We start from the raw sequence: 26,983 nt of genomic DNA on the forward strand, positions 1-26,983 counted from the left end.
CTTATTTCTTTGAGCTTTTCAGTTGGATGTGTGCATGTGTATGCTTCTAATGTGATGGCAAAAGGACAAATCCTGTTTTCATAAAGCAATTATATTTGTATTAGTGGCTTTATGGCATGTCCATATGATAAATCATGAAGTAGTGATAATGCTAAATAAAAAAATCTGAAGATTTAGAAAGTACTAGTTGACTGGGTGATATCTCATGGAAAGCATGGAATTGAAGATGAAACTAATTTGAGTATGTGTTGAATGATATTTTTCATATTGAATAAGAATGTGGGCAAGATTTCATAGTGCACAATGATTTACATGAATGTCATGTAAGTCTGTAACTGTTTTTAAAGGAAATTTTATTAATGTTCTTTTCTGTATTCCTACTTTTTAGTTATAGTGGGAGCAAAGTTATACTTTTTCTTTAGTGTCTGAAGTTTAGCATCTTTGTACTGTTGCAAGACATTTTCTTCCTGCTGTTTTCCTCCAGTGAGATAGATAGACTCTTAGTAAACATCAGCTACTCCTGGTGACTTGGAAACAGGTATCTTTTTCCCCCATCTTTCTGCTCTAAATCTGGATTAGCTGTTTGTGCAGCTTCATAATCTCCTAAACCATGATATCACTACAGTCTTTGATGTCAATGTCTTCTCCTACAGCAGTCTTCACATCTGTAAGGAAAACTTTATATTTTATACATACATCATACTTAAAATTTGGAGTTTATTTTTTGGCTTCATGGATATTGTTTTTGATAAGGATTGGAGTTGTGTTAGAGAAGTATCTTGATTATCAGTATTTTGTTTTCTTTCATTTTGAAGAATAATGAAATTCTTGTTTACTATAATATGAATGGTCTGTACAATGTTTCAGCAGCTCAAAAATCCTTGTTATGAGCAGCCCTCCTTTGTGTGTGCCACAATAAAACAGCTGCAGACTCTGTAGTTGTAGAAAGTCTATAAACATATATTAATTTACTTTAGTGTTATGCTCTTGCCATATCTGGAACCAGACTTATAATCATGTGAAGTAAGGAAGTGAGGCAGAATAAGTGTCATATTTGCTTTACAAATTTCTGTTAGAATTTCTTTGCAAGACTAAAATATATGTGAAGGGCATTTAATTTGTTGAACTTTGATTATATAACCATTGTTTTTCCTCTTAAGAATATTGAAAAGGGGTAAATAGCTGCAGTTCAACTTTTCCCTCTCAGCTAATAAAGTGAATTGATTTAATAAGGAAATTCACATCTTCTGATTCAGTTACCAGTGTTATTGAGTTCAAGGAATTAGATTATGATTTTTTTAGGAAAAGAGTAAAATTTGTAAATATTATAAACCAATTAGAAGAAATAGCATTCTTGATAGACTTTGCATTTACTCATTAACTTTTGAAAGAATATAATTTTTGAAAGAGGCCAAAACAAAAAAAAAGTTATCTTAATTAATGAGAAGCTCATTAGAGAGAAATACTTCTGTCAAATGCTCAGAGTAGCATAGTGTTTAAGTAGTTAACCTCCAGCAGGATATGCTGTGTGATTTGAAACTCTGTGTGTTTGTCTTTGAATGGACTGAGAAAACTTGGAACTTCTTTTTGAGAATAAAGGTTTTACTGACACTTTTTAAACATGTTTGTCTTGTCACCTGTTCAGGTTTTCTCTGGCCATCTCTCCCTTGGCAAATAATGTGGTCTGTTAGAAGCAGATCTACAGGCAGAAGGAGTTGAGTCTGGCAGCGTGACTTGTGTCTTCTCTGTGTTTCAGAACTAGCTCTGTGCCTGTACTGGTTCTTCATTAGCAGTTGGATTGCTCTAGGTACATTTCTGGAATTCATCTGCCTGGTTAAATTTACCTAGAAGAAATTGATTCCTCTGCTCAAGACCACTCCTTAATATGAAAACAGAGCTGTTAGTGAGGATAATCAAAAAATTTGACTCACTGTTGAGTCCAGCTAAAAGCACCTGTTGTGTCTACACATGGAAGAAATTAGAATGATGCCTTATAAAGGGAAACCAGTGTAGAAAATACCAATGCTGTTGAGTCAAGAGCTCTTTGACAATGCCTAGATAATAGAGGAACTCCTTTTCTCAGCCATTAAAGGAGAGAACTGGAATAGGTAGAAGAGAACGAGGTAGAACCATATGTGCAGAGGGAGACTGAGAATTGTATTTGTATCTGAGGATTTATGGTGCAATACTGGATGGTAATGTAGGAGAAAGTTTTTCAGGATGTTTAAGCTCCAAGCCAATCCAAAGATGGTCCTATAATTATCCAGAAGGGTAACCAGCATTAGCTTGAGGATTTTGTTCAATGCCACTTTTTCTTAAGCCCAGTCTTCTTCTTAATGACTAAAATCCTTTTTCCCATAGCAACCAACATAAAAAAAATTCTTTTAAAGTGCTTAGGACCCTTCTAGTATTGCAGCACTGTAGCAGTAAGCTCAATTTCTAGAAGTTATATTTAATACATTCAAGATGGTTTACCCTGAAATCTAGAGAAATTGTCTGAAGCCACACTGAAAAGCTGATGATTATCTTAAAGTGTGATACTATTTGAAAGATGCCTTCAAAAGTAGTTGTCAATATTTGTTGTTAATCCAAAAGTATATGTTAGAGGTAGACCATGGTCTCTCCTGGGTCTGGTTTTGTTCACTATTTTAATGGCTTCAGTGATGGAATATGGGCATGAATGTAAAAATGGTGGCTTTGCAGCTAGCTTGCAGTAATTTGAGGCATGTTGAGAGAGCAATAATGCTGATCTTGATAAATTAGAGGAGGATCTAAAGACAATTTTCAGTTGAAGCAAGTGCCAAGGACTCTAGCAAGTAACAATCTGACAAACTAAAATTTGAGAAATAATTCCATAAGCATTATTGCTATAGGATAGGCTCATGGGGTTATATTGGACCATGTACTGAATGAAAGACAGCAGTATGTTTTCACTAAAGGTGAATTCCAACTTTGGGTTGTAGTCATACGACTTTTAATGAGGAGATATGATTATTTCTTTCTATTCTTCATGAGTAGGATTCACAGGGGAGCACAATTTAAGGAAAGCCTAGACAAATTGAATAGAGTTCAGTTTTGTTTCTTCTGAGGGAAAAATAAAGAGAAATTTCAGGGGAGACATGATAGTTTTCCAGTATGTAAGATGTTCTTATATGGGTGATTAAAATTTAATCAGTATTATTGGCTAAATATGATTATAGCTGTAAACCACATCAGGCTATATCATGTACTGTGTTGCCTTTGGCAGTGCATAAATGGCTGGATGAGACGAATGGTGAGGGGTTAAGGGCGTGGTGCCAACCCAAAGTGTGGGTCAGTGCCAGGGAAGTACTTGGAAAGGTGCTGTAGACCACCCACATTGTCATGTATTGAGTTTAATGGGTGAGAATTTATAGCATAAATCCTGATGACCTGCAGTGAATTAATTCTGTAGCTTTTAATGGTCTCTTATAATATCTGTGTGTTGGTGCAGGATTGCTTTTAAAACCTTGATGAGTATTAAGTGTGGGTGTTTGAAAACTTGTTTAGATGTCAGTCTGATTGGAGGTCTGTTTACAATATTGCTTTACCCATATTTTCGGAAGCTCAGTTAATTTTTGACTAGAATTCTGTCCTACTTTTCCTATAGTAGTTACTGATGTGATGTGCAAATAGTGTCTGTATTGGTTCAAGGCTTTGTCCAGGCAAGGATTTTTAAATTTAAATAAGGACTTTATTTTTCTTTAGACCATCCTTTTTGTTCTGCTTTGTTTTTTCAACTAGACTTCAGTAATTTTTATCTCTTGTGTTCATTGTACTGAGTTTTAGTGTGATTTACTCACATAGTTAAGTATAACTGGAGCAGTAGAAAAAATATTATTTAACCGGAAAGTCAATTACTGATCTCCATCACTGAAATCTATGGAATGCCAAAGACTGTCATCTTCCCAGATGGCTGAATCCTTAGAACTAAAATGATAAGGAAACAGAGGAGTATTTTAGGAGGAATAATATTTAAAAAGTCCAGGAAATAGGACTTATTAATAGTTTTATATAAGTGTAATATTTGAAAGTGATGTATAAAGTTAGAGCTAGAAGGTGAGATGAATGCCCATCTATTTTTTCCTTTTGTGTTCCAATGGGGTTAAGGGATTCAGAACATCAATGACAAAGTTTATCTGAACTAATAAACACCTTGAATGATATCTTGATAGCTGTTACAATAGCTTAGTGTCCTTGTTGGAATGTTTTCCTAATGTTTGATATGCATTGTTTTTCCTGCAAATCAGAGTGTTTTATTCTGACTATTGAAAGTGGAGCTGGCAGTTAATGATGTTCTTTAATTATTTAAAACTTTGTAATGTTTTTAATACATTCCTCCAGTAACTTTTCTTTAATAATAATTATGACAAAATTCTAGCATTCTTTTTATAAATGATTTTAAATCTTATGCTTTGTTTTCCAAAATGGAATACTTTTCCTTTAGCCTGTGCAGGATGTATATTGTACTGTACTCTGCCCTATCTTAATTTCAAGATTCTTTTCTACAACTTTGCTCCCTGATAGATGTTTCCCATTCTGTATTTATACAGAATCAGCATAGTAGTGTTTACTTGACTAGATACTTTGTTTTCATAGTTTTTTAAATTATCAAGTTGATTATAGTTTTATTTTGTATAAAAATGGTTCTACCACTTATGTTATTAATGGGTAAATGCAAACTTGAAAGGCAATGTTCTTTAGCACATTAAGTATATATATGCACCCAGAATCTATATTCGTACTTTAGAAGACAGATTTTTCTAAGGTTTCTTTTCCTTGCATAAGCTTATAAAAACCTGTTTTCAAAACTTGTGGTGGTATTTATGAGTGAGTACTGCTCCTTTGAAAGCTGTTTTCTTCACTGGAAAACTAGGATGGAACCGAATGTGTCATATTCCTTAAGGAACTCTCTGTTTACATGCTATTAAAATTGAGGAGAATGTTAGTACTAATTGGAAAAACATGTGGATTTGAGATCCTGGGAGAGTAATATTAATTTATATATGAGAATTAGGCATAAATATTGCTGCAAGTTCTTAATACACTGAGTGTATCTGAAGGAAGACTAGTAATAGTTTGATCTGAAGAAATAGGATTTTTAGAGTTGTAAATTCCTCTCTCACACCCTTAATTATGAATTCTTCAATGGTCATTAATGGAAGGGAACATCCAGTATAAGTCAAGTTCTCCAATTTTAATAGACTTAAATTTAGAATTTCTTGAAAAATGTAGTGGCTTCCATTTGTACTCACACAGGTTCCAATCTGTGTTTGTAATTGTTATCTTGGTAACAATTACAGTAACTTTTTTTTTCCCTGGAGAAGTTAGAATCATCTAGTTTGAATTTCAAGTAGCATAAAGAAGGCACAGAAGTTATACAGAAGTTGGCCCTGAGGCCCAGACAATGCTTTTGAACCACCAGCAGATACTTATAAAAATCATGTGAGGCTGGCGGAGCATAGTTTGAGATCTTTTCCTGTAACTTAAGTATTGTGAGCTTGAGACCATGATGCATTGTCAATTTTTTTTAGCCTCTCATGATGGCGCAAAGAAGTGTATAAAAATATGGGTTGTTTCTCACTGATGTGACACAAGTTCAGTGCTGTTTATTTCTGCACTATAGTCCATAATGAAGTATGAGTCTCACTTAAGATATTTTCCATATATTTCTGTAGGAATAAATTATTGAACTACATTTTGTTTTTCCTTTAGTAACTCTTAAAATAATATTGTTTTTTTAATTTTAGTTTTAATATATTGGGTATTCATAAAGATTTTTAGGACTGCTTATTAAATCTATGTAAGGAAGAATATTTACAAATGTTGAAAGTACTTGAAAGGATTTTGTAGACTTGAGCACTGTTCAATGCCAACTGATGAAATGGGTGGTTGTCGTCCAATCTAAATTCAGCATTTTACCCATCTTTATCATAGTACCCCTCATCTGTTTCCACTCTTCCCTACCTGCTTCTGTTCAAGTAGCATTTACAAAAGCGTCTAAAGAACATTGGTAAGTATCTTTGAATTCAGGAAATCTAAATCTTAGGAATAGTGCTTATTTCTCGTTGAAAATCACTTTGCTAAGGACTTTTTTCTTAAATGTACCTGGAGGCTTTTACTACCCAAAGCACATTATAATATGTCAATTAATACAGATTTCTTGGCACAGGCCCTTAAATATGAAATTGACATTAAATGATTTGTAAGTTGTAAGGCAAACTCTAACTCATCTTTTCTAACTTCCTTAAGATGATACAGGTTGATCAATTTAGTAACTTTATGGATTTCCCTGGGAGGTGGGTTGTTTATAGTCAGTAAAAAATTATTGTGTTAATGTATAATATGAAACTGAACTAATTTAAATAGAAAGACAGTAAGATTTTTCAGGTAAGAAAGACAGTAAGATTCTTTTTACATTTGCTGGCTAAATTTATTTAATATATGTATATGAAGTATAGCTATGTATTGCTGAAGTCTTGCATTCAGTATTCTTCATTTTCTTACTTGCTCAAAACTTGTATTTACATGTTTTGGAAGTTAATATATATTTGCAGGTTTAAAAGTTGTGTACTACTTGTATTGAAACCAAACCAGATCTATCATCACTGTGTAAGTCTTTTTGAAATTCCCATATTTTTCATACTGCCTTAAGGTAAACATACATTTGGTAAAATATGTACTGTCTTCTCCTTTTAGTTCTTCCTTCTAGTAAGGCTTCCAGTATGGCTCTGATTAATTTTTTTCCCCCCTCTGGTTTTCCTCAATTATTTTCTGTATTTCTTCTCTCTGCATTTGGCTTCACTGGTTTCCTTCTCCATCCTGTGCCCCTTTGATGTCCATGCAACTCCATGCACAGTCCCTTCACTGGGATAGCTGGAGCAAGTACTCCCATCACTAGCCACCCAAGGGAGTAAATAAGTCCAACAGGGAGAGGTGGCAACAAAAGGGTAGGAAGAGCTTTTCCTGGCCAGCTGTCAATCTGGAGCCTCCAAAGCAGTAACTGCAGGGAAAATCCTGTGGTACCAGTCTGGATCTATCAGGCAAAGATATTTTTCCAAGGTTTGACAAAGGCATAACAGAGACTAAATCCATAAACAATGCAATCATTGTGTACTTCTCTGTCCAATTTGTGCAGCTCTGCATGGCTGAACTCTTGTGCCAGTTTAACACAACTTTCTTCTCTCCATCTAATTGCAATGATAATCACATAAGAATGATAAGAGCAAAGAAGCTCCTCTGAGTCTTGCAGCCCTTAGCATTGTCATGCACTCCCATTAAATTGCATTCGGTGAGCTAACAATGAGACATGCTATAATATGTAATGGAACATGGTACAATGCTGCAGCTTTGATTTGACTTCTAGTTCCTTGTTTTGAAAATGTTGCTTCAGAAAATCATCAGCTATTTATGATGGACAGTTCTACCTTGATATAAAAGCCTACAAATAACTGAACAGTAATATAGCAAACATTTTAAACTAATTGTTTGGGTTCTATTTTCAAGACTAAAATATATCCCTTGTCCCATAAAGCTGATTTAGTGAAAAGGAAGGGGAGAAGCAAGTCATTAGGGAGAATTCTGGGAGAGCTGGCAGCAACAAGTTTTTGTGGTTCCTTAAGAAAAGCTTAAGAACAGTTTAGAGGAGCCAGAAACTTCATTGCTTGGCTCTCCGATGTGGATCTTTACTCTTTGTATTTTCTTTCCACTGTAACTTCCTTAGCTCTTTAAAACTTTTATTGCTATTGTTTTAGTAAATTGGGTCATTTATTTATGTGGAAAGGAAAATTGAACTATGCAGGAGATAAGTGATGTTTCCAAGGTCATACTGTAATACCTGTGTATAAACAGAGTTCAAATATGCCTTGCAGTCTTGTAGCTCCTACGTGCAACTTTGTTTAGTTCTTTTACTGTTAAAACACAGATTAAGACATTGTGGTGAGCCTAACAACACATTGCAGCTTGTTCTTACATCATTTGGCTTGGTTCATGTGAGTACTGAAAACAGGAACTCTGAATGTCAGACATGGGAAGAAAGTAGGGAACAGTGTCTGAGGTGGTCTTTAATTTTAATTCAGTTGGTCAACTTTCATCACTCTGCAGGACTCAAATGATATTTCCCCAAGTGGTTAATTTTCAGGGATTATATAAATAATGGTAAAGCATTTAAATATTCTTTTTAAAATTGAAATGAAAGCACTGATAGAAAATAGAAGCTTTTTTTTTATCTCAGGGCAATCTAAGTTGCAGTGTTGTGAAAAGGGGAAAAATAAGATGGAAGAGTAACAAGACACATTTTTTTGTAGGGTTGTGAAAAGATTTTTATTATGTTGTTTAGAACATCTCCCCTCCCCAATTGATATTACAGCTGGCAAAAACCACAGGGGAAAGGAGTACAAAGGTTAAGAAGGCTAAAGCAATAACATTTTTTAAAAAATGAATAATTTAAAGAGGAAAATGTCATGCATAATGAATAAAAAAGAAATCCCTCTTGGGATTTGAGATTCATTCATTTGTGGTACTATGAAATTTAGTTGGCAGTATTGCAATTCCAACTTGCCTCAACTAAGTACAGTTCAGATCAACACATTAGTGCCTTGGTGAGCATGATCCTATTGCTGGCTCTTTGCGTTGAAATTAAATTTTAATATGTCCTACTTAGGTATAAGTGGTCACAAATGATTCATAATGTTGAGGTAAGCTTTTGGTGAAAATAATTGTCAGTTGAAAAAAATTTACCCTAATGATCCTACTTGTCACTGGACTTTATTTTCTATGTTGTTTGAAACCTTTAGAGACCACAAGCAAAAATAAACTTCTAAAATCTGCATTAATAAGGTAATTGTTCAAAACTATGAAAAAAGTATTGCTAATGGAGAAAAGTGTACAGTCTCTGACCTTCCATTTCAGAAAATTCAATAATAGCAGGTAAAAACAGGTAAAGCTAAAACCTGGACAGTTATTTTAAGAGGCTGCAAATATTGTCATTAAAAAAAAAAATAAAGCCAAACTTTAATAATGTAGCATAATAATTTTATTTAAGGTATGATATTAATGAAGATTCAGTCTTGTATGTCTAGTTAGTCTTTGGATTTCCACTTACCAGGTTTCTTGGTTCCTCTAAGTTTTTGTTTCCTGTGATATTTGAAGAACAGCCTATATGATGAAGTGCACTGGTATTTGTACTTGAGCTGCAGCCATTTGAAGACCATAATTAGCTCTGCAGTTTGCATGACATTACTTTTCCTTTGCAATTCCTATCTGGACAAGACCACCAAAAATTACAGGAGTTGTCTACCTTTCTTAAGCACAACCATAGCAAATTATCCATCCACAAATAGTTATAAGCAGAGAGATGATATAGATGAATGAAGTAGGGTATGTCAAGTATATTGACTTAGTTTCTTCTGACTGGGAGTAGCATCCTTCAGTCAACAGAGATGCAGCTGCTTACACATCGGGAGATGTTGTGACCATTATTTCAGGTACCACAATCCATTTATTTTGCATTTGCTATTCTTGTTTTTTTGGCACATTTAGGTTGAGTAAACCCGATTCTCTTTTGCTGCCATAATTTAGGTGCACTTTAGCTGAAATTGCTAGTGTTACATTATTATAAACTGCCTTAAGCAAGTGTGACCAGAAGGAGGTAGTTGTTTGCATAATTATTTTTTATATATGTTATCACTGAATTTGTCTTACACCTTTTGAGGGTCTGTTTAGTCTTCAGTTAAAAAAAATCAAGTGAATGTTTGGTCTTCAGTTAAAAAGAAACAATTAAAAACCCACTTGAACAATAAAGGTATTAATGCCATTTTATCCTTAATATTCAGGTCTCTTTAAAATGAAGGTGTTTGTATACGTGGGATTGATTTCATGATTTCTATTATGTAGGCAGTGTAAGTAACATGTATGAATTTATGGAACTCTGTGGTGAATTAACAGTGTAAAACTGTATGTACATCACTAACACCATTTAGAGTATATTTGCTCTTCCACATTACCATAAAGGAGTCCAATAAATCTAAACCTAGTGAAAATTTCATATTTTATACATGCAGAACTGATTTTTCAATTACTTCAGACTTTTACAGAGCCTAATCCAAATCCTGATGAAATCTGTGGGAGTTTTTCCACCGACTTCAGTAAGCTTTGGCTCAGGCCCCCACTTTTCAATTTTTCAAACAGATTTGCCAAAAATCTGCAGAGAGCCAGGCACTTGGAAAGTTTTTACTTGAAAAGTACAGCTGGTTTTGAGTTGCATACAGGAAAGTTCCCAGTGCTTCCTTGAAACAAAACAAAAAAAATATATAGTTTTAAAGGTCTTTTAACTTTAGGTAAAAGGGTGGCTTTAACATTCAAAACTGAAATTGCCTTGAGTCTTAGTCTAAGCATGACAAACTCTGTACTAGAAGATTGTTTTTAAAATGCGTAACTGTATGATAACAAAGCTTTAAACTGCAGTTTTAATATAACTTCAGCAAAAAATTTCTTTGGTTGTGAGTTTCAGAGAGCCAGGGATGTCTGTGCTAATAAATGATTTCTCTTGTTTTTTTTTTTTTTTTTTTTTTTTTTTTTTTTTTTTTTTTTTTGTTTTGTTTTTTTTTTTTTTTTTTCTTTTCTGCAGTGGAAAACTACACTGCAATTAAAGAATTATTCCTTGAGGTTAAGTGCACTAATATGAGAGAGAGCTCTTGAACTTCAGGGAACATTACCCAGCCAGCTCCATTTGGTGATGTAGAGTGGTTTTCAGTGCCTCTGGGTGGTTGGATCCCAGACTTGGAGGTAGATGTGTTTGGACATGCTGGGTTTTAGAGTGTGTGAGACACAGCCAGTGCCTTGGCAAGCATCACTCATACCCTTGCATATCAGCCTAAGGATTAAAATAGTGCCATTTTAAGGCAGCATCTTGGGTTGTGGATGACAGTCAATGTTCCTCAGTAGCTCTGCTGTGAATTGCACCCCTATGGTATTGATGGATTTTTCTTAGGGAGAAAAAGGACAGCATCTTCCTGAATCTAAATGCCTGACATTGTTACAAAGCTGTGTATCATCAGTATTAAACTTGCAGATTTTTTTTTAAATTTTTCTGGATTTTTAAAGAATGAGAGCATGTTTAGGACTGCTTTTTGTGAGCAGTCAGCTGTTAAGTCTATTCATGAGCCTGGTATCAGTGGTTCAACTAATGTTCACATGGTAAGTGCAGGTCCATAAATTCATGTTTCTCTTGCTCCTGTGTTTATTCAGACTTGCCTATCCCTAAAACTTTGATTTGATATCTGAGCTGGAAAATGTCATCAAATCACACATTTATGGTACTTTATGACTCTGGCAGATTTAAAAATTATTTTAAAATAATTTTTTTTTTCCTAATTGTGTTTTGGCTGAAACACAAAGACTGATGATAACAAGGATGCAAAAGGAAAGAGTTCATAAACTTGAATCCTAAAGGTTTTGTTTACATTCAGTTACACTTTGAGGCAAAGACTTAGCTCACCCTCTACTAATTAGATTATTGCTAAAGAACTAATAAAAAACTATTTAGCTACATAATGCTGAAGTATTTTTTTTTTTAAGGATTGTAAAAGCCTTCAGCAAACTGGTAAAAACAGCAGGCTTGGTGAATTTAATGTGATTATCATGGTAGTCTGCATATCTGTTGGGTGTTTGCTGCATGTTCTAAGTGCAAATAGCACAACAGGGTGCTTTGCCAGGAGCTCTCTGTCTTTTGATGATAGATGTACTTTATTAATTCTGTCCCTAACCAAAGCTTGACTTATTCCACTTTAAGAAAACTAGTTAAATGTAAATTAGAGATATCACCAAAAAGGGTATTACTTCAAAGTTGGAAAATGATTAGGGGGATGTTCCACTGTTCTAATTGAGTCTCAATTTTAATGACTTACTGTCTTCTATGTAACAATAAACAGCTGTGCCACACTGTGTTTCAAAGAACATTTACTCAGCCTTTAAATTTACCATTAGAGATCAAAGAGAAGGTCTGATGTATATGGATGATGAAGGATGCCTCAATTCAAATGGATGGGTGAACAGAAATAGTGCAACTAGAGGTAATAAATATTATGAACAACCTTTTTAATGTAAGTTTTGTGGTTCTGAACTATATTAAATTTTACAGCTGGACTGAGAAATCTTTTGTAATAATCTTAAAACTCTATCAGAGTATTGATAGGCATGTGTTTACTTTATCACTTTTTTCAAATAAACTTTTCAGTCAAAACTGAGGGTTTTTAAAGTGAAAATAATTGCTGATGACATTCTTGAAACCAACTTTTAGATGAATGGATGCTTGAATTACATATAGGGATTTGTGGAGGACTTGTCAGGGTAAAATCTTGTTGAATGATCAGACTTTCCAATTTTAAAATCTATTTAAATCTATATGAATTAGTTGGTTTTATTTTCTCTAAAATGGAGCAGGTTTCTTGTAACCAGAGTAGTCATTAGAGGTATTAGGTTTCTGTTCAGAGATGCTTAAATGAAGTTATGAACTGACATTCTCATTGAGTTGGGTCATTAATAAAGCATGGAACAATGCGACAGGAGTTACGCAGGAGATTAAAGTTAGTGCAATAAATTATGTTCGATATCCTGGGTCTGGTTACATTTTACCAGAAAGTTGTTGAGTTGAGATTCTATGGAGTAATGTAAAATAGACTCCTGCCAGATATGATGAAATAGTTAAAGATGTTAAGATCTAGAAAGGGTCATATAACGTGTTACAGACAGGATTTCTTATGCCCCTGTGATTAAATGTCCTTCTGAAAGTAAGACAAGTTCTTATGATGCCTTTGGCAGTAAACAAATGCCATGTTTCCCTACAAAGGAACTGGATTGGCAGAATTAACACTTTGCAATTGTATCCCAGTCTGAGGAGAAAAATGAAGCAGTCGTGCTTGGATACATAATTTAATTAGTTATCAAGGGAAAAATGCTTATTGTAAAATTTTACAACAGATTTCTCAAATATTTTCAAATAAAAAATACTGGTGTCTATGTCAAAAAGAGCCTTGGTTTTGGTGTCATTTTTGTAGCACATTAAAACCAGTTTTCTTCTAGCTTAGTGTGAAATTGATTCTCATGTTGATTCTCTCTGGCTATTGAATTGCATATACATGACATCATCTTGGTTAGTATAGTTATAGTGTATATTGTAAACCTTGTGAAGAAATAGAAGAAGTGTTCAATTATACTACTCACAGTTAATCTGCTCTGAATTTGGGTTCACGGATTTCCTTCCAGTGTACTTTGTGATTCACTGTAAAATAGGAAGCTTTTTTTGGTAACACTTTGCCAAATCAAGAAAGCACTTCATTTGTTGGGTCCAATAATTCTTATTTAATGCAAGTATACCACTTTAGCAGGCATGACCATCAGTGGTTGGGAGTAGTGTTAAGGGAGCGATAATCATTCATTTGCAGACCTGTGGTAAGGTTGTGCTAAGAAGAGCTTTATTATGTCTGGCACATTTGCTAAGAAAGAAAGATCTTTGTTGTGGACGCTGTTTATGATGTTATATTTTTGTCAGCTGAAGAATTTACCTTAGTAGAATGAAAAAGGAATAGATATGATTTAGACTCACCATGGTAGGCTGCTTTAAGAAATTCTTGGCAGGTGCAGCAGTCTGGTCCTTCTGAACAGTGAAATAATTGCTTTGATCAACAAGATAAGGATGAAATCCCGGCCCCACTGGAGTCACTGGGAGTTTTGCCATTGACTTAATTTAGTCAGGATTTCTCCTGTTTACTTGACAGTTCTCTGTTACTGTTCTAACATTCATGTGGTGTTTGGTAACCTGACTTAGCAGAATGCATGAGAGTGAACCCTGAAGTAGACTTCTTTTAAAAGTACCTTCAGAGACTGAATTCACATCAGGTGGGTCTTTTTTTGGTGTTTGGATAAAAGGAAGGTACAGAAGGTTTGTTTTAGCTTTTTTGCAAATTTGATGTTACTAGAAAGGAAAACACAACTACAGAACTCCATTCTGGGAGGAAAAAAACTAGAGGGCTGCAGAAGCCACATTTTTTCTTGTAACTTTGATGCTATGATGGCAGTTCTATACTCTTGCCTTTGTGACAAGTACAGAGACAAAAGTATAAAGAAAATATGAAAATTGAATTTATTTCTATTGATTCCTACTGAGCACCAAATAGGAAACACTCAGCATGCTGTATTTATAGCCGTCCCAAACCCTTTGCAAAGCCTGACTTGAGCAAATCCTACAAAGTTGTTGAAATCTTCAAAGGACAAGAAGGTAAGGATCAATTAGCGAAGAGAAGAAATAGAAAGAATCTTAAAGTACGTATTACTTTCAGTTTTAAATATATGTTGCATTTGTTGCAAGTCAAATATGAAGTATCTAATTATACTTTATCACTTTTAACATGGACTGTAACAGAGAGGGCTTTTTGTGTATTTGGTACTTAACAAATTCAACCATTTAGGTGATACCCAAAAACCCCCACAAGTGTTAGAGAGTTCGCAGGATAAAATGAACAGTTTGCTTTAAGTAGCATTTCATGTTAGAGAAAGTGCAGATGCTCCTGCAAGATGTATTATATTTCCATAATCAGTGATAGATAACAAGAATTGTTTAACAATCCACGTCCTATGTATGCACTTAAGCCATGGGCAGATCAATAAAAAAGCATTAAGCCTGGTGCCAGCTGAACATATTATACCTGCAGGCTGTTTGGCTATATAACGGAAACTGGAGCTGGGTTTCAGTAACTCTATTTAGGTAAATCATTATCTAGACAATGTCTTTTCCAATTTCTCTTTTAGTTCTAGGTCATTTGGAGAGGGAAAAATCTATATTTAGCCAATGGACTTTCTTTTTTAGCATTTCTAACAAATCTTTTTTTTTTTTTTTTTTTTTTTTTTTGGTATATGAGCAAAGTATAGCTAGTGTTTTAATGTAAATGTGGTAGTGCTTAATAACAATAATATAATCTTTTATTTGTAGTTAATCCTGAGTTCATCTGTTAAATTAATTAGGATAATCTTTGTCAGGGCTTTGAAAACCTCTAATTTATTGTCATATACTCAGAATGTTGAGGGATGTGTTGCATTCTAGATACTGGCCTGATTTCCTAAATTTTGAATGAGGAAGAAAGTACATTGGCCTGTAGGGAACTGTTTGTTGGATATGAAATCACGTTCAAAACTTACAATTTCAGAAAAGAACAGAGTTAAACGTTTTAACAATGTTCAGAGGGGACATGGAATCTTCACTGTGAAGTCTTACACTCTCAAGACAGGCTACCATTGCTCTGCTTTACTTGGTGTTGTAGACATGACCAAATTAAAGCAAAGGGGTAGAGAACAATTTTTACCAATGAAATGTATCCTTGGCCTTTAATTATTCTATGTTTGAGGCCATTAAGCTTATTTTATGGAGAGGAGCTGAGACAACCTAGCATGCTTCAGTAATCTTGAGAGATGATTACTTGAAGAGAATCATAATGCCACAGTAAGTTTGGCTATACAAGTTTTTTATATGAACACAGATTTTCAATAGAAGGAAATAAAGAAGCATGATGTTTACATAGACGGATTTTTTTTTTTTTTGGGTGATTTGTGGTTTTTGATGAGTGTTGTTTATTTATAGAAATTGTCCCCCATCAAGATATTGTTTTTAATGAAGGAGTTCAGATCTTACCAAGGTTTGGAGGAATTATGGTGCTGTTGGAGTTATGAACTGTCAAAAGAAGTTGATATCACATGTCACAGGTGTGAAGTCAACAAGCTACAGTGATGATCTTTGGATGCCATATTTTAGATGGTCTTTGGTTTGCCACTCAGATACAGGTATTTGGCCTAGCTAGTTCCTTTTAAGTAATGTATAAGTAGAGAAAATATGGCTAGTAAGTGCAGTAGCAAGATAATTTAAAGGAAGAAGAGGTGGACTGTAAAAAGAACTAGTAAAGGAAAAGTTACATTGCTGAAGTATAGGAGAAACACCAGGCATGGTGTTAGTTTAATCAGTAGCTTCATAAAGTCCACCAAATAATTTAAAGCATATAAACATTTGCAAAATCCTAGTTTTGAGAATGGCTTTAAACAATAAAAACCAATTTCAAATAATATTTGACTTTCCAGACCAAGTAGTATTGATAGCCTAGAAAAAGGGATACTAGCATGTTCTTTTGGTCTAGTTCTGTAAGAAGGTGTATTCAGTATTGCTTGGTTGGGTTTTGGTAGCAGGGTGCTGCAAGGGCAGCTTCTCTGAGAGTCTGCCAGAAGCTGTCCCCATGTCCAACAGAGCCAATGCCGGCTGGCTCCAGGGCTGACCCACCACTGGCCAAGACCCAGCCTGTCAGGAATGGTGGCAACACCTCTGGGATTGTGTATTTAAGAAAGGAGAAAAAAGTCTATTAAACTGCAGCTGGAGAGTGGAGTGAGAAAAACAGCTCTGTAGATGCCAAGGTCAGTGGAGAAGGAGGTGGTGTAGGTACTCCAGGCACAGGAGCCTGTGATGAACACCATGGTGAGGCAGGCTGTCCCCTTGCAGCCCATGAAAGTAGTGGTGGAGCAGATTATCCACTGCAGCCCATGGAGGTGGATGTACCCAAAGGAGGTTGGGACCCCATGGAGAGTCTGGCCTGGAGCAGGTTTCCTGGCAGGACCTCTAAACTAGTTTCCTTTCTTTTTTCTTGATTGGTGTGATTGGTCAAAACAAGCTATATGGTCTCTCCAGTTTTGTGTTATCTGGACAATATGTTTAGTTTTATTTGGAATAGTACATTTCATAATTTAGTCTTTATCTTGCTCTGTCTACTTTCCTTGAAGATGAGGTTGACATTTCTAAATAATGTTTTATTTAAAATAAGCATTACAAAATGTACATTTAAGTTTAAATAGACTTTCTCTAGCATGTACTGATGTACAAAGAAAGAAAAATGTGATTTGGAGGGGAAGGGGAGTAGGGGCTCCCCTTTTTATATCATTTTCCCTATGTGCTTAAGCAGATTTCAGGGTATCCAATCACATTTAGAAACATAGTATGTTTTAAAAATGAGTAAACCCTTGTCCTGGTCAAGCTACAAGATGATCCTTTAAAAACCTAGAGATTTAAATAAGCATAAGGCATAAAAGTAGCAGACTAAGAGCATCACTTGCTCTGTCACTTATTTTATTTATTATCTTAGACAGTAGTAGCAGTGTCAGCTTTTAAATGAAATGAAACAGAATAGTTAATCCTGTGCTTTCTCATATAAAAAGCTGCTTTGTTTCAGACATAGCATTTTTATTGTAAAAGCAGACCTTGCTTTTTACACAAAAAAAAAAAAAGCATCTGAATTTGAACAGAGTTCTCCCTAACTATTCATTATCTTCTCGTGGATGTAGTTCATTTTATGACATTAGTCAAACTGAATCTCTTACCCCTCTCTGAAAAGTTCAGTGCCAGGATTCTCCCCAGTTATGAGAGATTTTTGGAGGCATGGTTTTTCAGATCTTCAGATACCTTGTGTTTGATCAAAAGAGACTTCACAATTGTGTAAAGTCAATTCTATTTAAAATTTATCATGTGCATGAATCTCCTGGCTGCTTCTTAAAATGCTTGTAGGAGTTATGACACAAAACCTTTATATATGCAAAATTGTTTATCCCTCAGTTGTATCATTTTCATAACATTTGAATGGTAATGACTTTAGTAAAATTGCATTATTTACACAGGTATAGGAGTGGTACTAGTGAAAGAAGGAAATTCTATGCCATTTGCAGAGTAAAATTTTCTGAATAGGAAGTTCTGTAAATGAAGGAAAAAGTTCTGTCTATAGGATGAAATGTAATTTTAAATTATTATGTACAGTTTTGTGCTCATTTGCTGCAAATAAACTAAACTAATCAAAAGTAGAGCCAGTTACCTTTTCTTGATTCCTCTTAAAGTTAATCCCAGAGATTTTTATGCTGTAGAATGTTGAGCTAACACAAGACAATACTTGGATTTATTTGGTTAGCAGAGTATATAGTGAATAAAGTATTAAATGCTGGTGAAAATAAAGTAAATATAAGTAATGTATGTTTCTTTTTGCAGTGTTGAAGCAAAGATAGGTTGGTATAATTGGATTGATTCTTAACTCCCAGTGCAATCAATAAAAGTAATAGCTGACAGGTATGTTAAAACAACATTTTTAATGACTAAACAAATACAACATTTACATGTTCTACATACTATGAACAAATCTAATATTTTGGTGCAACTGAGAAAGTAGAAATTTCCAATGTATGAAAACAATGCTCTCTTTGATATCATTTACAAATAAGCAAGAATTTTCAACAAAGGTTGCTTTTCAGTTGTAGAAGGGAGCTTCAGTGTTGTTAAAAAAGAGAATTATCTTTTTTCCTTATGAATGCTTTGATTTCCTAAACTCTTAGTGCCCAAAGGATCTAGATGCAGTTTGTCTTATAAATCCACCAGGCAGATGCTGGTTTATTTGAATAAGGGAGGATGCTTTCATCCATGTTTTTCATCATTAGATAGATAAATAGAGAATACAAATTTATTTATGTTCTAAGAATTAGGAATAGGGGAAATAGAAAATCTAGGGAATAGAGGTCAAAAATATACAGATTTATATATTAGCATTCTGAAATTATACAATTATCTGTTATCTAATTATGATTAATTATCCATTTGGAGAGGATGGAAGGGAAGGAAGAAAATAAACCCCTTGTTCAGAAACACCATCTCTGTGTTAGAATAAGGTATTTTAGTCTCATTCATAAACAGAATTATTTACCTCCATGGTTTATGTTCAGAGACGATTCAAAGACCTTGCTCTCTTGGTGGTCAGAAATCTAATTTCTAGTAAAAATTAATTTGTGACCAATTCTTTCTTGCTCTACAAGTGTCTTCTATTTTGCCAGACACTAAGGGTTTCTGGCCTAATTGTATTTTTATAAAGATCAGTCTGTTCCATTTTTAGTGGTTTTAGCTCAGCAAGACTGGTCATCTGCTCGAGTGTCAATAAGGTATGTGATTCCTATATGATCTTAGTAATCTTCAGCTGAAGTTTTCCAGATTTATCTAACCTGTCATGAACATGGTAACAGGACTTGAACTCAGTGTTCCAGATGTCTTACCAGTGTCTTGTGCAATAGTGTTACGCCTTTCTTGTTCCTTACATTAAATGTTTTCAGGTGGATTTCATAATTTTACTAGTCATCACTCTGGGATCTTTTCCTTCTGTCAGCCCGTGAATGAGAAATGATGGTATTATGAAAATGAAAGAAGATACAAAACCCACAGAAACAATCTCATAATATTAACGCAATTACAATTGCTATTGAAATAAGGTATTTGTGTTTAGTTGCATAAATTTGACATTTTGTGTACTAAACAACTTTACAGTAGTTTTCCGAAGTGGCCAAATCTGTATATTTTCAGTAGTCCCTCACAATAGTGCTAGGAAGTATTACTCTGCCAATTTAATTTTGTTTTTCTGAGCAACATGCATTCTTCAGTACCTACATTTTCATCCCAGTTGTTAGTCCACTGTCTTCTCTTATCCACAGCATATCTGATATTAGTATGTTTTGTATGTATTAGTATGTATCTGATGTCAGTATGTTTTGTTCCTGTATTCTCTAGCCCAGAATTATGCATTAGCATACATCCCAAATGCTTTTTATTTGATTTCACTCAGTTTATTATCTGGATTGGGCATAATAGGTCCTTCATAAACTGCTTCTGTTTTACTACTGTTCTATCAAGGCTGTCTCAGATGTCCAAAATCCCCAGCAAAATGAGGCCTTATGCAGCTAATTGCATTGTCTTTTACTTCTTGTTCACAACTAAGATAAAAATCACATTTTCAATAACCTATATTTTTTAGCTTACTCCTGTTGTTAAGTGTTTTGTTTAGTCCAATATACTGTAAACTCCCTGAAGATAAATAGTTATTTGTTCCCCTGAATCAAAGACTATTCACTTGGACAGTCTTTGCACTATGGTTGTGTGATGGAACATTTTCATAACTAATGGGCTACAGACATTTACAGTCTCTTCAGCTTCTGAGTGCAGGGAATGAGGACTTGCTCTTCCTTCACAAGTAAGTCCAAAATTTGTGTCTGTATGCACATACATACACGTATATAGTGTCTGTATATGTGTCTTCATAATTGAGTCTTCAACTGGAAGGAAGTTTCATATGTGTGATTCAGGAAATACAAGTGAATAGGAACAAAATATTTCTCTAATTTTTTAGAATGATGGATACCAGGAAGGTTTGTTATCAAGGCTATAAAAGTCAGTTTTAGTCTGTTTACTTTCACTATAGGCTGAAGAAAGGTTAGAGAGTACATAAAGGCAGTGTTGTGAAAGTTTTTTTGACAGGCATGCTCCAGATATCCCAGCTGCTCCAAACACTGTCTTTGAGGTGCTCTCTGTTGTATTGACAGTTAGAAGCCAGAAGTGACATTGGAAATTCATTTAAATATGCTTTTATAAAAATAATAAAGAAAGTGTTTATCAAAGGGTGCATTATCTATTTAAGTTTTTGATGTAAATTAGTATAAAAGTCTAAAGGTCTAGTAGCCTCCTTACAACTGTATATTACCAAAACAATGCAATGCAGTCTCTACAAATTAAAAAAAAAAATCTTACTAAAAAAATATTTTATATAAAGTTTCTTATATATTTCATATGTGCATATATCCAAATACATAAATATACATATCTTTATGTGTGCAAAATGAGTTTATCTATATAAACCAAAACAAAAGCCTTGCATAGTCTTTTAGCTCCCCAAAAGGATAGCATGAAGTTAGTTTGTTACTGAATGGAGAATGTTGTCCTGAGATTAGATTGATGACAGTATATTCTGTAATTTTTGCTACTGCTGTATTTAAGCATTTGTAAAGAAAACCATGTTTAGTTATTCTCTTGATTTGAAAAGACAGCTGTCTGCTAGGGAAGGCAGGAGCCTCCTTTGAAATGGAAAATGTAAACCACCTCCCACCAAATTATTATAATTTTGAAATTAAAAGTCTCTCAGGCAAAGATATGGGAATAGGAATAACAGTTCTTTAATAGGAAAATTAAAATACAAGTGTAATAGTACAAAACCCCCCCCATGGACAGGGTCAGAATATAACCTAACACCCTCTGAGTCAGGGTGTTGGTAGCAGTCCGATTGAAATGGTGGCTGCAATCTTCCTGCAGCGACAGGTGTGGTTCTGTTGAAACAGTGATCCTGGAGAAGGGTGGAGTTTTCCTCGGAAGGTCCAGTGGTGGTGTTGATGGGCCTGGTCTTCCTCTGGGAATCCAGTAGATAAGACAGCTGCTCCTCGGGGAATCCAGTGGAGAAGGCTGCCCTGGTGTCCCAATATCTCAGATTGTATCCAGGTAGGAGTGCTTGGTTCCTCCCTCTGGGCTGAGCTTCTCACACTGGGATGATGTAATTTTATAAAGAAAACTGCCAATTAACAGAAGATAGCTGCTCCTCCTCTAACAGATGGCAATAGAATACACACCCCTAGTCACATCTTGTAATCTAGGACAATTATGATAATCAAAATCTATACTTAGTGATACACTGAATATGGGAAAGAGGTTATGAGACCCAGTCAACAAAAGCGACCAGGTGTTTTGTGAGGCAACGTGCTCTGAAAAAATAGTGATTTTTATGGTTGTGTTGTTTGTCAAGAGTTGATAATTCCCCTTGAAAAATTCCTTTGTAAGCTGATTTTTCTTTTTCTGTTATGTAAAGGCAGATGGAAATCCGTCAAGCACTACAAAATTCAGTAAGTTGCTTCTCCCAAGACATATCAGAACACAGAGCATGTTTTTCAGCCAGTCTGTGTTCATCAGGTGAATAGGTGGGTGGATGGAACAATGCACTCTTGTGTCTGAAGCACAAGTCATTGTTCACCCTTTGTTCTCAGTGTGTAACAAGTGCCTTTGGTAGATATTGGGTGGCATTTATACAGTTCACTGTTCCTGAATTCTCAGTCCTGAATTAGTAAGGGTACTACTGAATGTTGATCTTGTGTTCTTGGCCGAATATCCAGTAATGTGTCTTTAATGAAAACAGCTGTTGGATCTGCTCTTAGCAATGTGTTTCCCAATGCCATTCCTATGACTTGCATACCACATGCACTGAACCTCATCCTGGAAGAATGGCCAAGACTATTTGACAGTTTCAACACCACAGTTGCTCCCATAAAGAGCTTCTGCTGCCAAAGTACCCTGAACTTTGTAAGTCAAGGTTTTATGAACTGAGGCATGTTCAAAATATTTGAATGGGCTAGAAGCTCAAACAGAAGCCACACAATTGGTGTGAATTATTTTTGCATAGCTCTCTGTGCAATAGTGACAACTCATTCTAGGAAAAAAACTATGGGATTTAAAAACTGAAGGTTTTGTTAAGAACTATTTCAGTAAAACATGAGTAAATCAGAACAACAATTCAGTGTATCTCTGTGTGCTTCCATTGAAAATATGTTTTGGTGGTTTCTATGACCTTGGACTACATGTTCTGTTGGTATAATTTTTTTCCCTAATTTATTGTTATACTGGAATGCAATACAGAAATATTTTCTGTAATTTTGTTGAATTTGGTTGTGTCAAAGGACACCAAAAACAATGGAATTGTGTGACTGCAGGATTGTAGCCACTGTTAAACTTAAGTGATAAGTTCTGAAATCTATAACTGATTATTTAGTGACTCCACATTCTGCAAGTGAATATCCGAAGTAAACCTGGACTGTTTGCTATTGTGAATTGTAACACTGTTTGTGACCAGACACCCATTTAGGAGGAACAAACAAACAGCCCTACCTTTTTCTCTACCTTCCCTCCCCCTTACTGCCTGCCTTCCTTTCTGTCTTAGTCCCCTAACCCCCTCTTTCTCCCTCCCTATTTCTCTCCCTTATTTTTTCCCTTCCTCATAATTCTTCTCCCTCTTTCTCTTCAGACTCTGCAATGGAAATGAGTTTGCATTCCTGAAATGTGTCTGTTCAAATGATAGCCTCTAATCCAGGGCTGGTATGTGAATAAATGTTCTGTGGATCTCATAATACACTCAAATATGTTTTGTTTTCTTCTACAGATTGTGTTGTTCTATCTTCCATTTAAAAAGCAGCAATAGTGTTACTTATCTTCACAACCTGCATGGAGTGTTTGTTTCTGATGGGAAGATCCTAAAAAAATTTAGAAGACTCAAATAAATGCAGCTAGCAGAATCAGTAAAATTAATTGATAAACTCTTTAAGAGAATAACCTCTAAAGCATTAGAGTGCATTTTTGGTGTACACTTTCCTAAAATTGTTGACAGAACACAAAACTCAAGTGAGCATGGTTTTGGGTATAGCTTTTTGAAATCTCTATGAAATAATTTTACTGTTTAGATTATCTCCATTGTGTAATGGTATACATATGGATGCAAAACCTGCTATTTACAGAGCTTCCTGCTCACATTTTGACTATCTTGCTGCCAAAGACTGCTCAGGAAGCTGTTTTTTCTTTCTGTGGACTCTTGTAAGAATTAATGTCAGAGGAAAATGGAAACTTTATGCATAGTTTAGATTGTGATTGAGTGGAGGAGAAAAAGGAAACTCAAATATTCTTTACTCAAAGTGCCTTTTCATTTTTTTTGGTGTATACCACTTTTGTTTTCCTGTTTTTCAACTTTTAAAGCTGTATTAAAATGCATAAAAACATGGCGATAGGAATCTGTAGGAAAATGTCAGGGCTTAATTTTTGTTCACTATGTGTTATATGTTTATATTTCCTTTGGGTGTAGGTATCTTTTTCCATCTTAAGAACCAAAAGTGTTACAAAAACAGATGTAGTGAAAATAAGCAAGAGAAGTCTCATTTCCTTTGGTGAACAAAGTTCAAAATTAGTTTGAGTGTAATTTTATGCATGTTGCACCCTATCAAGCAGTTTTGTTGACAAAAGCTTGCTTTCTTGGATTTATCACAACTGATAAAAGATCTGTGATGCCAGACAAGAATTTAGCTACATGGAAAAGGGGGAAAGAGTGGGTCATATGCAATAACATATTCTAGATGTTATTCCTGCCAACAATTAATGGGAAAATTAATTTTATGAAGCTCTGTTTACAGACTGACATCTGGAGGACTTCTCAGCTTGGATCATTTCCAGTGTGTAGATTTATGTACTACTATTCCTCCTCTTTCCCCCTTTTTTCCTTAAATATTTCACTTTTCAGATCTGTACCATTCAGTTAATTGTGAATGAATATGAATTATTTTGTTACTATGATTTCTTCTAGGATTCAGTGTGCATAAAAAATGAAAATGCTTGCAAAAACAGACATTCAGTGAATTCTTATTGAAATGTATTTAGATATAAAAAAAAAAATCAAAGAGTTCTTTTAACTTAAAGAAGTTCTGATCAGAGAAGTCAGAATATAGCCCATGAATAGAACTTTTGAAGTATGAAATGGAAAGCTTATAGTCCTGGCAGAAAAGGTCTTTTTTTTTCTCTTTTTAATTTTTTTTTCCATATAGCTGTCCTTCTGAGTTGTAAAATGTTTTTGAATCACAAAATCCTGGTCTACCATGGTTTAAATATTATGTTGAGTAGTGTGTACTTGTGCCTTATCCAGTTTCTTTTTCAGTCTAGTGAAATTCTGAAATTTGCTGCGAATGTTTCTCTTTCAGTGTGACAATAGTTGTAGTGTGGTCTCCACACCTTGCCTTCTGTGGGAAATCACAGCATGTTGTCCATTGTTATCTTGAGGATGTGTATCTGTGCTGATTGGAGCAAGGAAATGGAATTTCCTGTTAGTTTCATTGGAAGAAGTGGGTACCAATTGTGTTGAGACAGGCTATGTGTAGATGATGGTCCAGTCATGCGACCCAACCCTATGCATCTGACCAAGTTAAGGGACATTAACAGATTTGAGTAGCTCCTTCATTTAGAAGGTAGTATTGGTATTAGAAGGGCAAGGTAGAAATGACCCTGTAATCCTTGAGCCTGTAATCCTCATTGCCTCAAAAAAGGCAAAAGTGTAACTATTATATTGCTTTCTTTTCTGGTTACTTATTTAAATATTATCACAAAAATCCTAGCGAAATCCTGCCCCGTTGAGAACAAATGCTTTTCTCACAAGAAACGCCTTTATGAAACAACAATATTTTAAAAATAGTTCACAGGAAACAGTTATTGGCATCCTTGCAGAAGTAACATGTAATTACTACTCTTAATAGTACTGCTCTGTGGGTTCTCTCTAAATTTTCTTTTTTTTATAAAATAGTATGTCACTGGTAACATTTCAGTTGTAAGTATTCTCAGTAAAATAATTTTATGGAAAAAGTTAATTTTACTTTTAATTGTAATAACTTCTGAAGGTATCATGAGAAGTAAACCTCAATTACTCTCTCACATTAAAATCAAAATCATGAGATCCTGCTTCCTTTTAACAAGTAGTGTGTTGTAGCTAAGGGTAAATAAACCTTTTCCAACTCTTACTCAGTTACTGTCATGGTTGAAAACTAATGAAATATTTTGGCACCAAAGGCCATCAGTTGATGTGCTGCTTACAAACGTGCTTTCAGAGCCCAATAGATGAGTACATGGATTTGTTTGCTTGCTAGTGGTGTTCCTGGGAGGGCTGTGAGGAAACGATGCAGCTCAGCTGTGTACTGTATTGGCAATGCACTTACTGTGAGGCCATCCTTTTGCTGTGGAACAGCGACACATCCTTCAGTGTCATGACCACAGCTGTTCTGAAAAAAATGTACATCAACTACTGCTGCAAGCTACTCCAGCTGATACTTCTACTACTACTACTAGATTATACCTCTCTTCATAGTTTAAATGTAGGCATTTGAGCATATCTGAAGAAAAAGCTCTAAGTAATTGTGTTGTCTAATGAACGGCTCATAAAGCAATATTGAAACATACAAAGATGTTATACCATACATCCTATAATCACTGTAGTAAGTCGTGTTATTGGACATTGGATGTGTCCCTGTGTTTCCTTTAATAAAAATACTGTATTTAATAGGTCATCCAAAATACCATCATATCATTCTCTGTGGCAAGCTAACAATCTTCATAAGGTTTGTTGATTTTGTAAAGTTATTTCATTCACACTTAATTATTTTATTTCAAAAACAGCTCCCAGTAATCTGATCTTTAATAAAAATCACATTATTTTCCATGTTTTATGTGGAACCAATTTTGCATATTCTGTGGTCTTAAATTAATTAAAACTTTTTTCAAGATGACATAAGTAATAGAAAAAATTCATTAAAGCATAATCAGCCTTCTAAACAATGGTAATAGTTTTCTTTAGCAAATGTTTCCTTGAAGTGAAAGTAAAGACTTATTAGTTTTATATGTTCCTGTCATCTAATTTATTGACTCTTTTCCTCAGTTATGCACCAATGAATTTGTTTCGTTGCATAAACTCCACATTAAGTGTCTTCCATTTTCAACTAGGTGGCTGTGCTACAATTCCAGAGTCTGACCTAGAGGAAAGTACCATTATACCAGGCTCCACAGCCATGTTTGCCAGTCACGGGCAGACCACAAAGCAGAAATCCAAGCCTGGTAAGAAAAGGAAAATTATGTTATTTCACTTAGAGGCATACAGCTCATCTTTTCAGAGTGCTTGTGGACATATGAAAAAAATGGCATATATTTCAGCTTTCGTTGGCATAATTTCTAGCTTTTCTTGTTACAATAGTACAATGTGTAGGATTCTGAGCTTATCCAGCTTCTTCTGTCAAGAATGGCCCAACTGTAAAGGTCAGTCTTGGAATTAAATAACTTCACAGTTCAAAGGTTTTGTGCTACGTAATACTTGAACGAGATTCTCACAGGTTTTATTCACGATCTCTTCCACAGAGGCAAAATGAAACCAAGAGCATTTTGGTGTAATAAAGGGACTTTTTTTTCCTGTGGTATGGTGGTTACACTTTGTGCCAGCTGATTAAAATACGGTCATTACTTATCTTTTGT

General features: G+C 34.8%; 1 protein-coding gene across 7 annotated transcripts in view; it reads left to right on the plus strand.

Moving 5' to 3' along the window:
* Positions 1-26,983, plus strand: part of BBS9 (Bardet-Biedl syndrome 9) — a 291,335-nt gene that overhangs the window by 140,694 nt on the left and 123,658 nt on the right. For 6 of the 7 annotated variants that reach the window (XM_085573314.1, XM_085573315.1, XM_021553255.4 and 3 more), the window contains one exon: positions 26,462-26,572. The exons of the other annotated variant lie outside the window; for it this stretch is intronic. In XM_085573314.1, coding sequence (XP_085429440.1) covers positions 26,462-26,572 — 111 coding nt within the window. The remainder of the gene's footprint in view (positions 1-26,461; positions 26,573-26,983) is intronic. 7 annotated transcript variants of the gene reach the window in all.

This window comes from Lonchura striata, chromosome 2 (genome assembly GCF_050655825.1).
Source record: "Lonchura striata isolate lonStrDom1 chromosome 2, ASM5065582v1, whole genome shotgun sequence".
Classification (NCBI taxonomy): domain Eukaryota; kingdom Metazoa; phylum Chordata; class Aves; order Passeriformes; family Estrildidae; genus Lonchura; species Lonchura striata.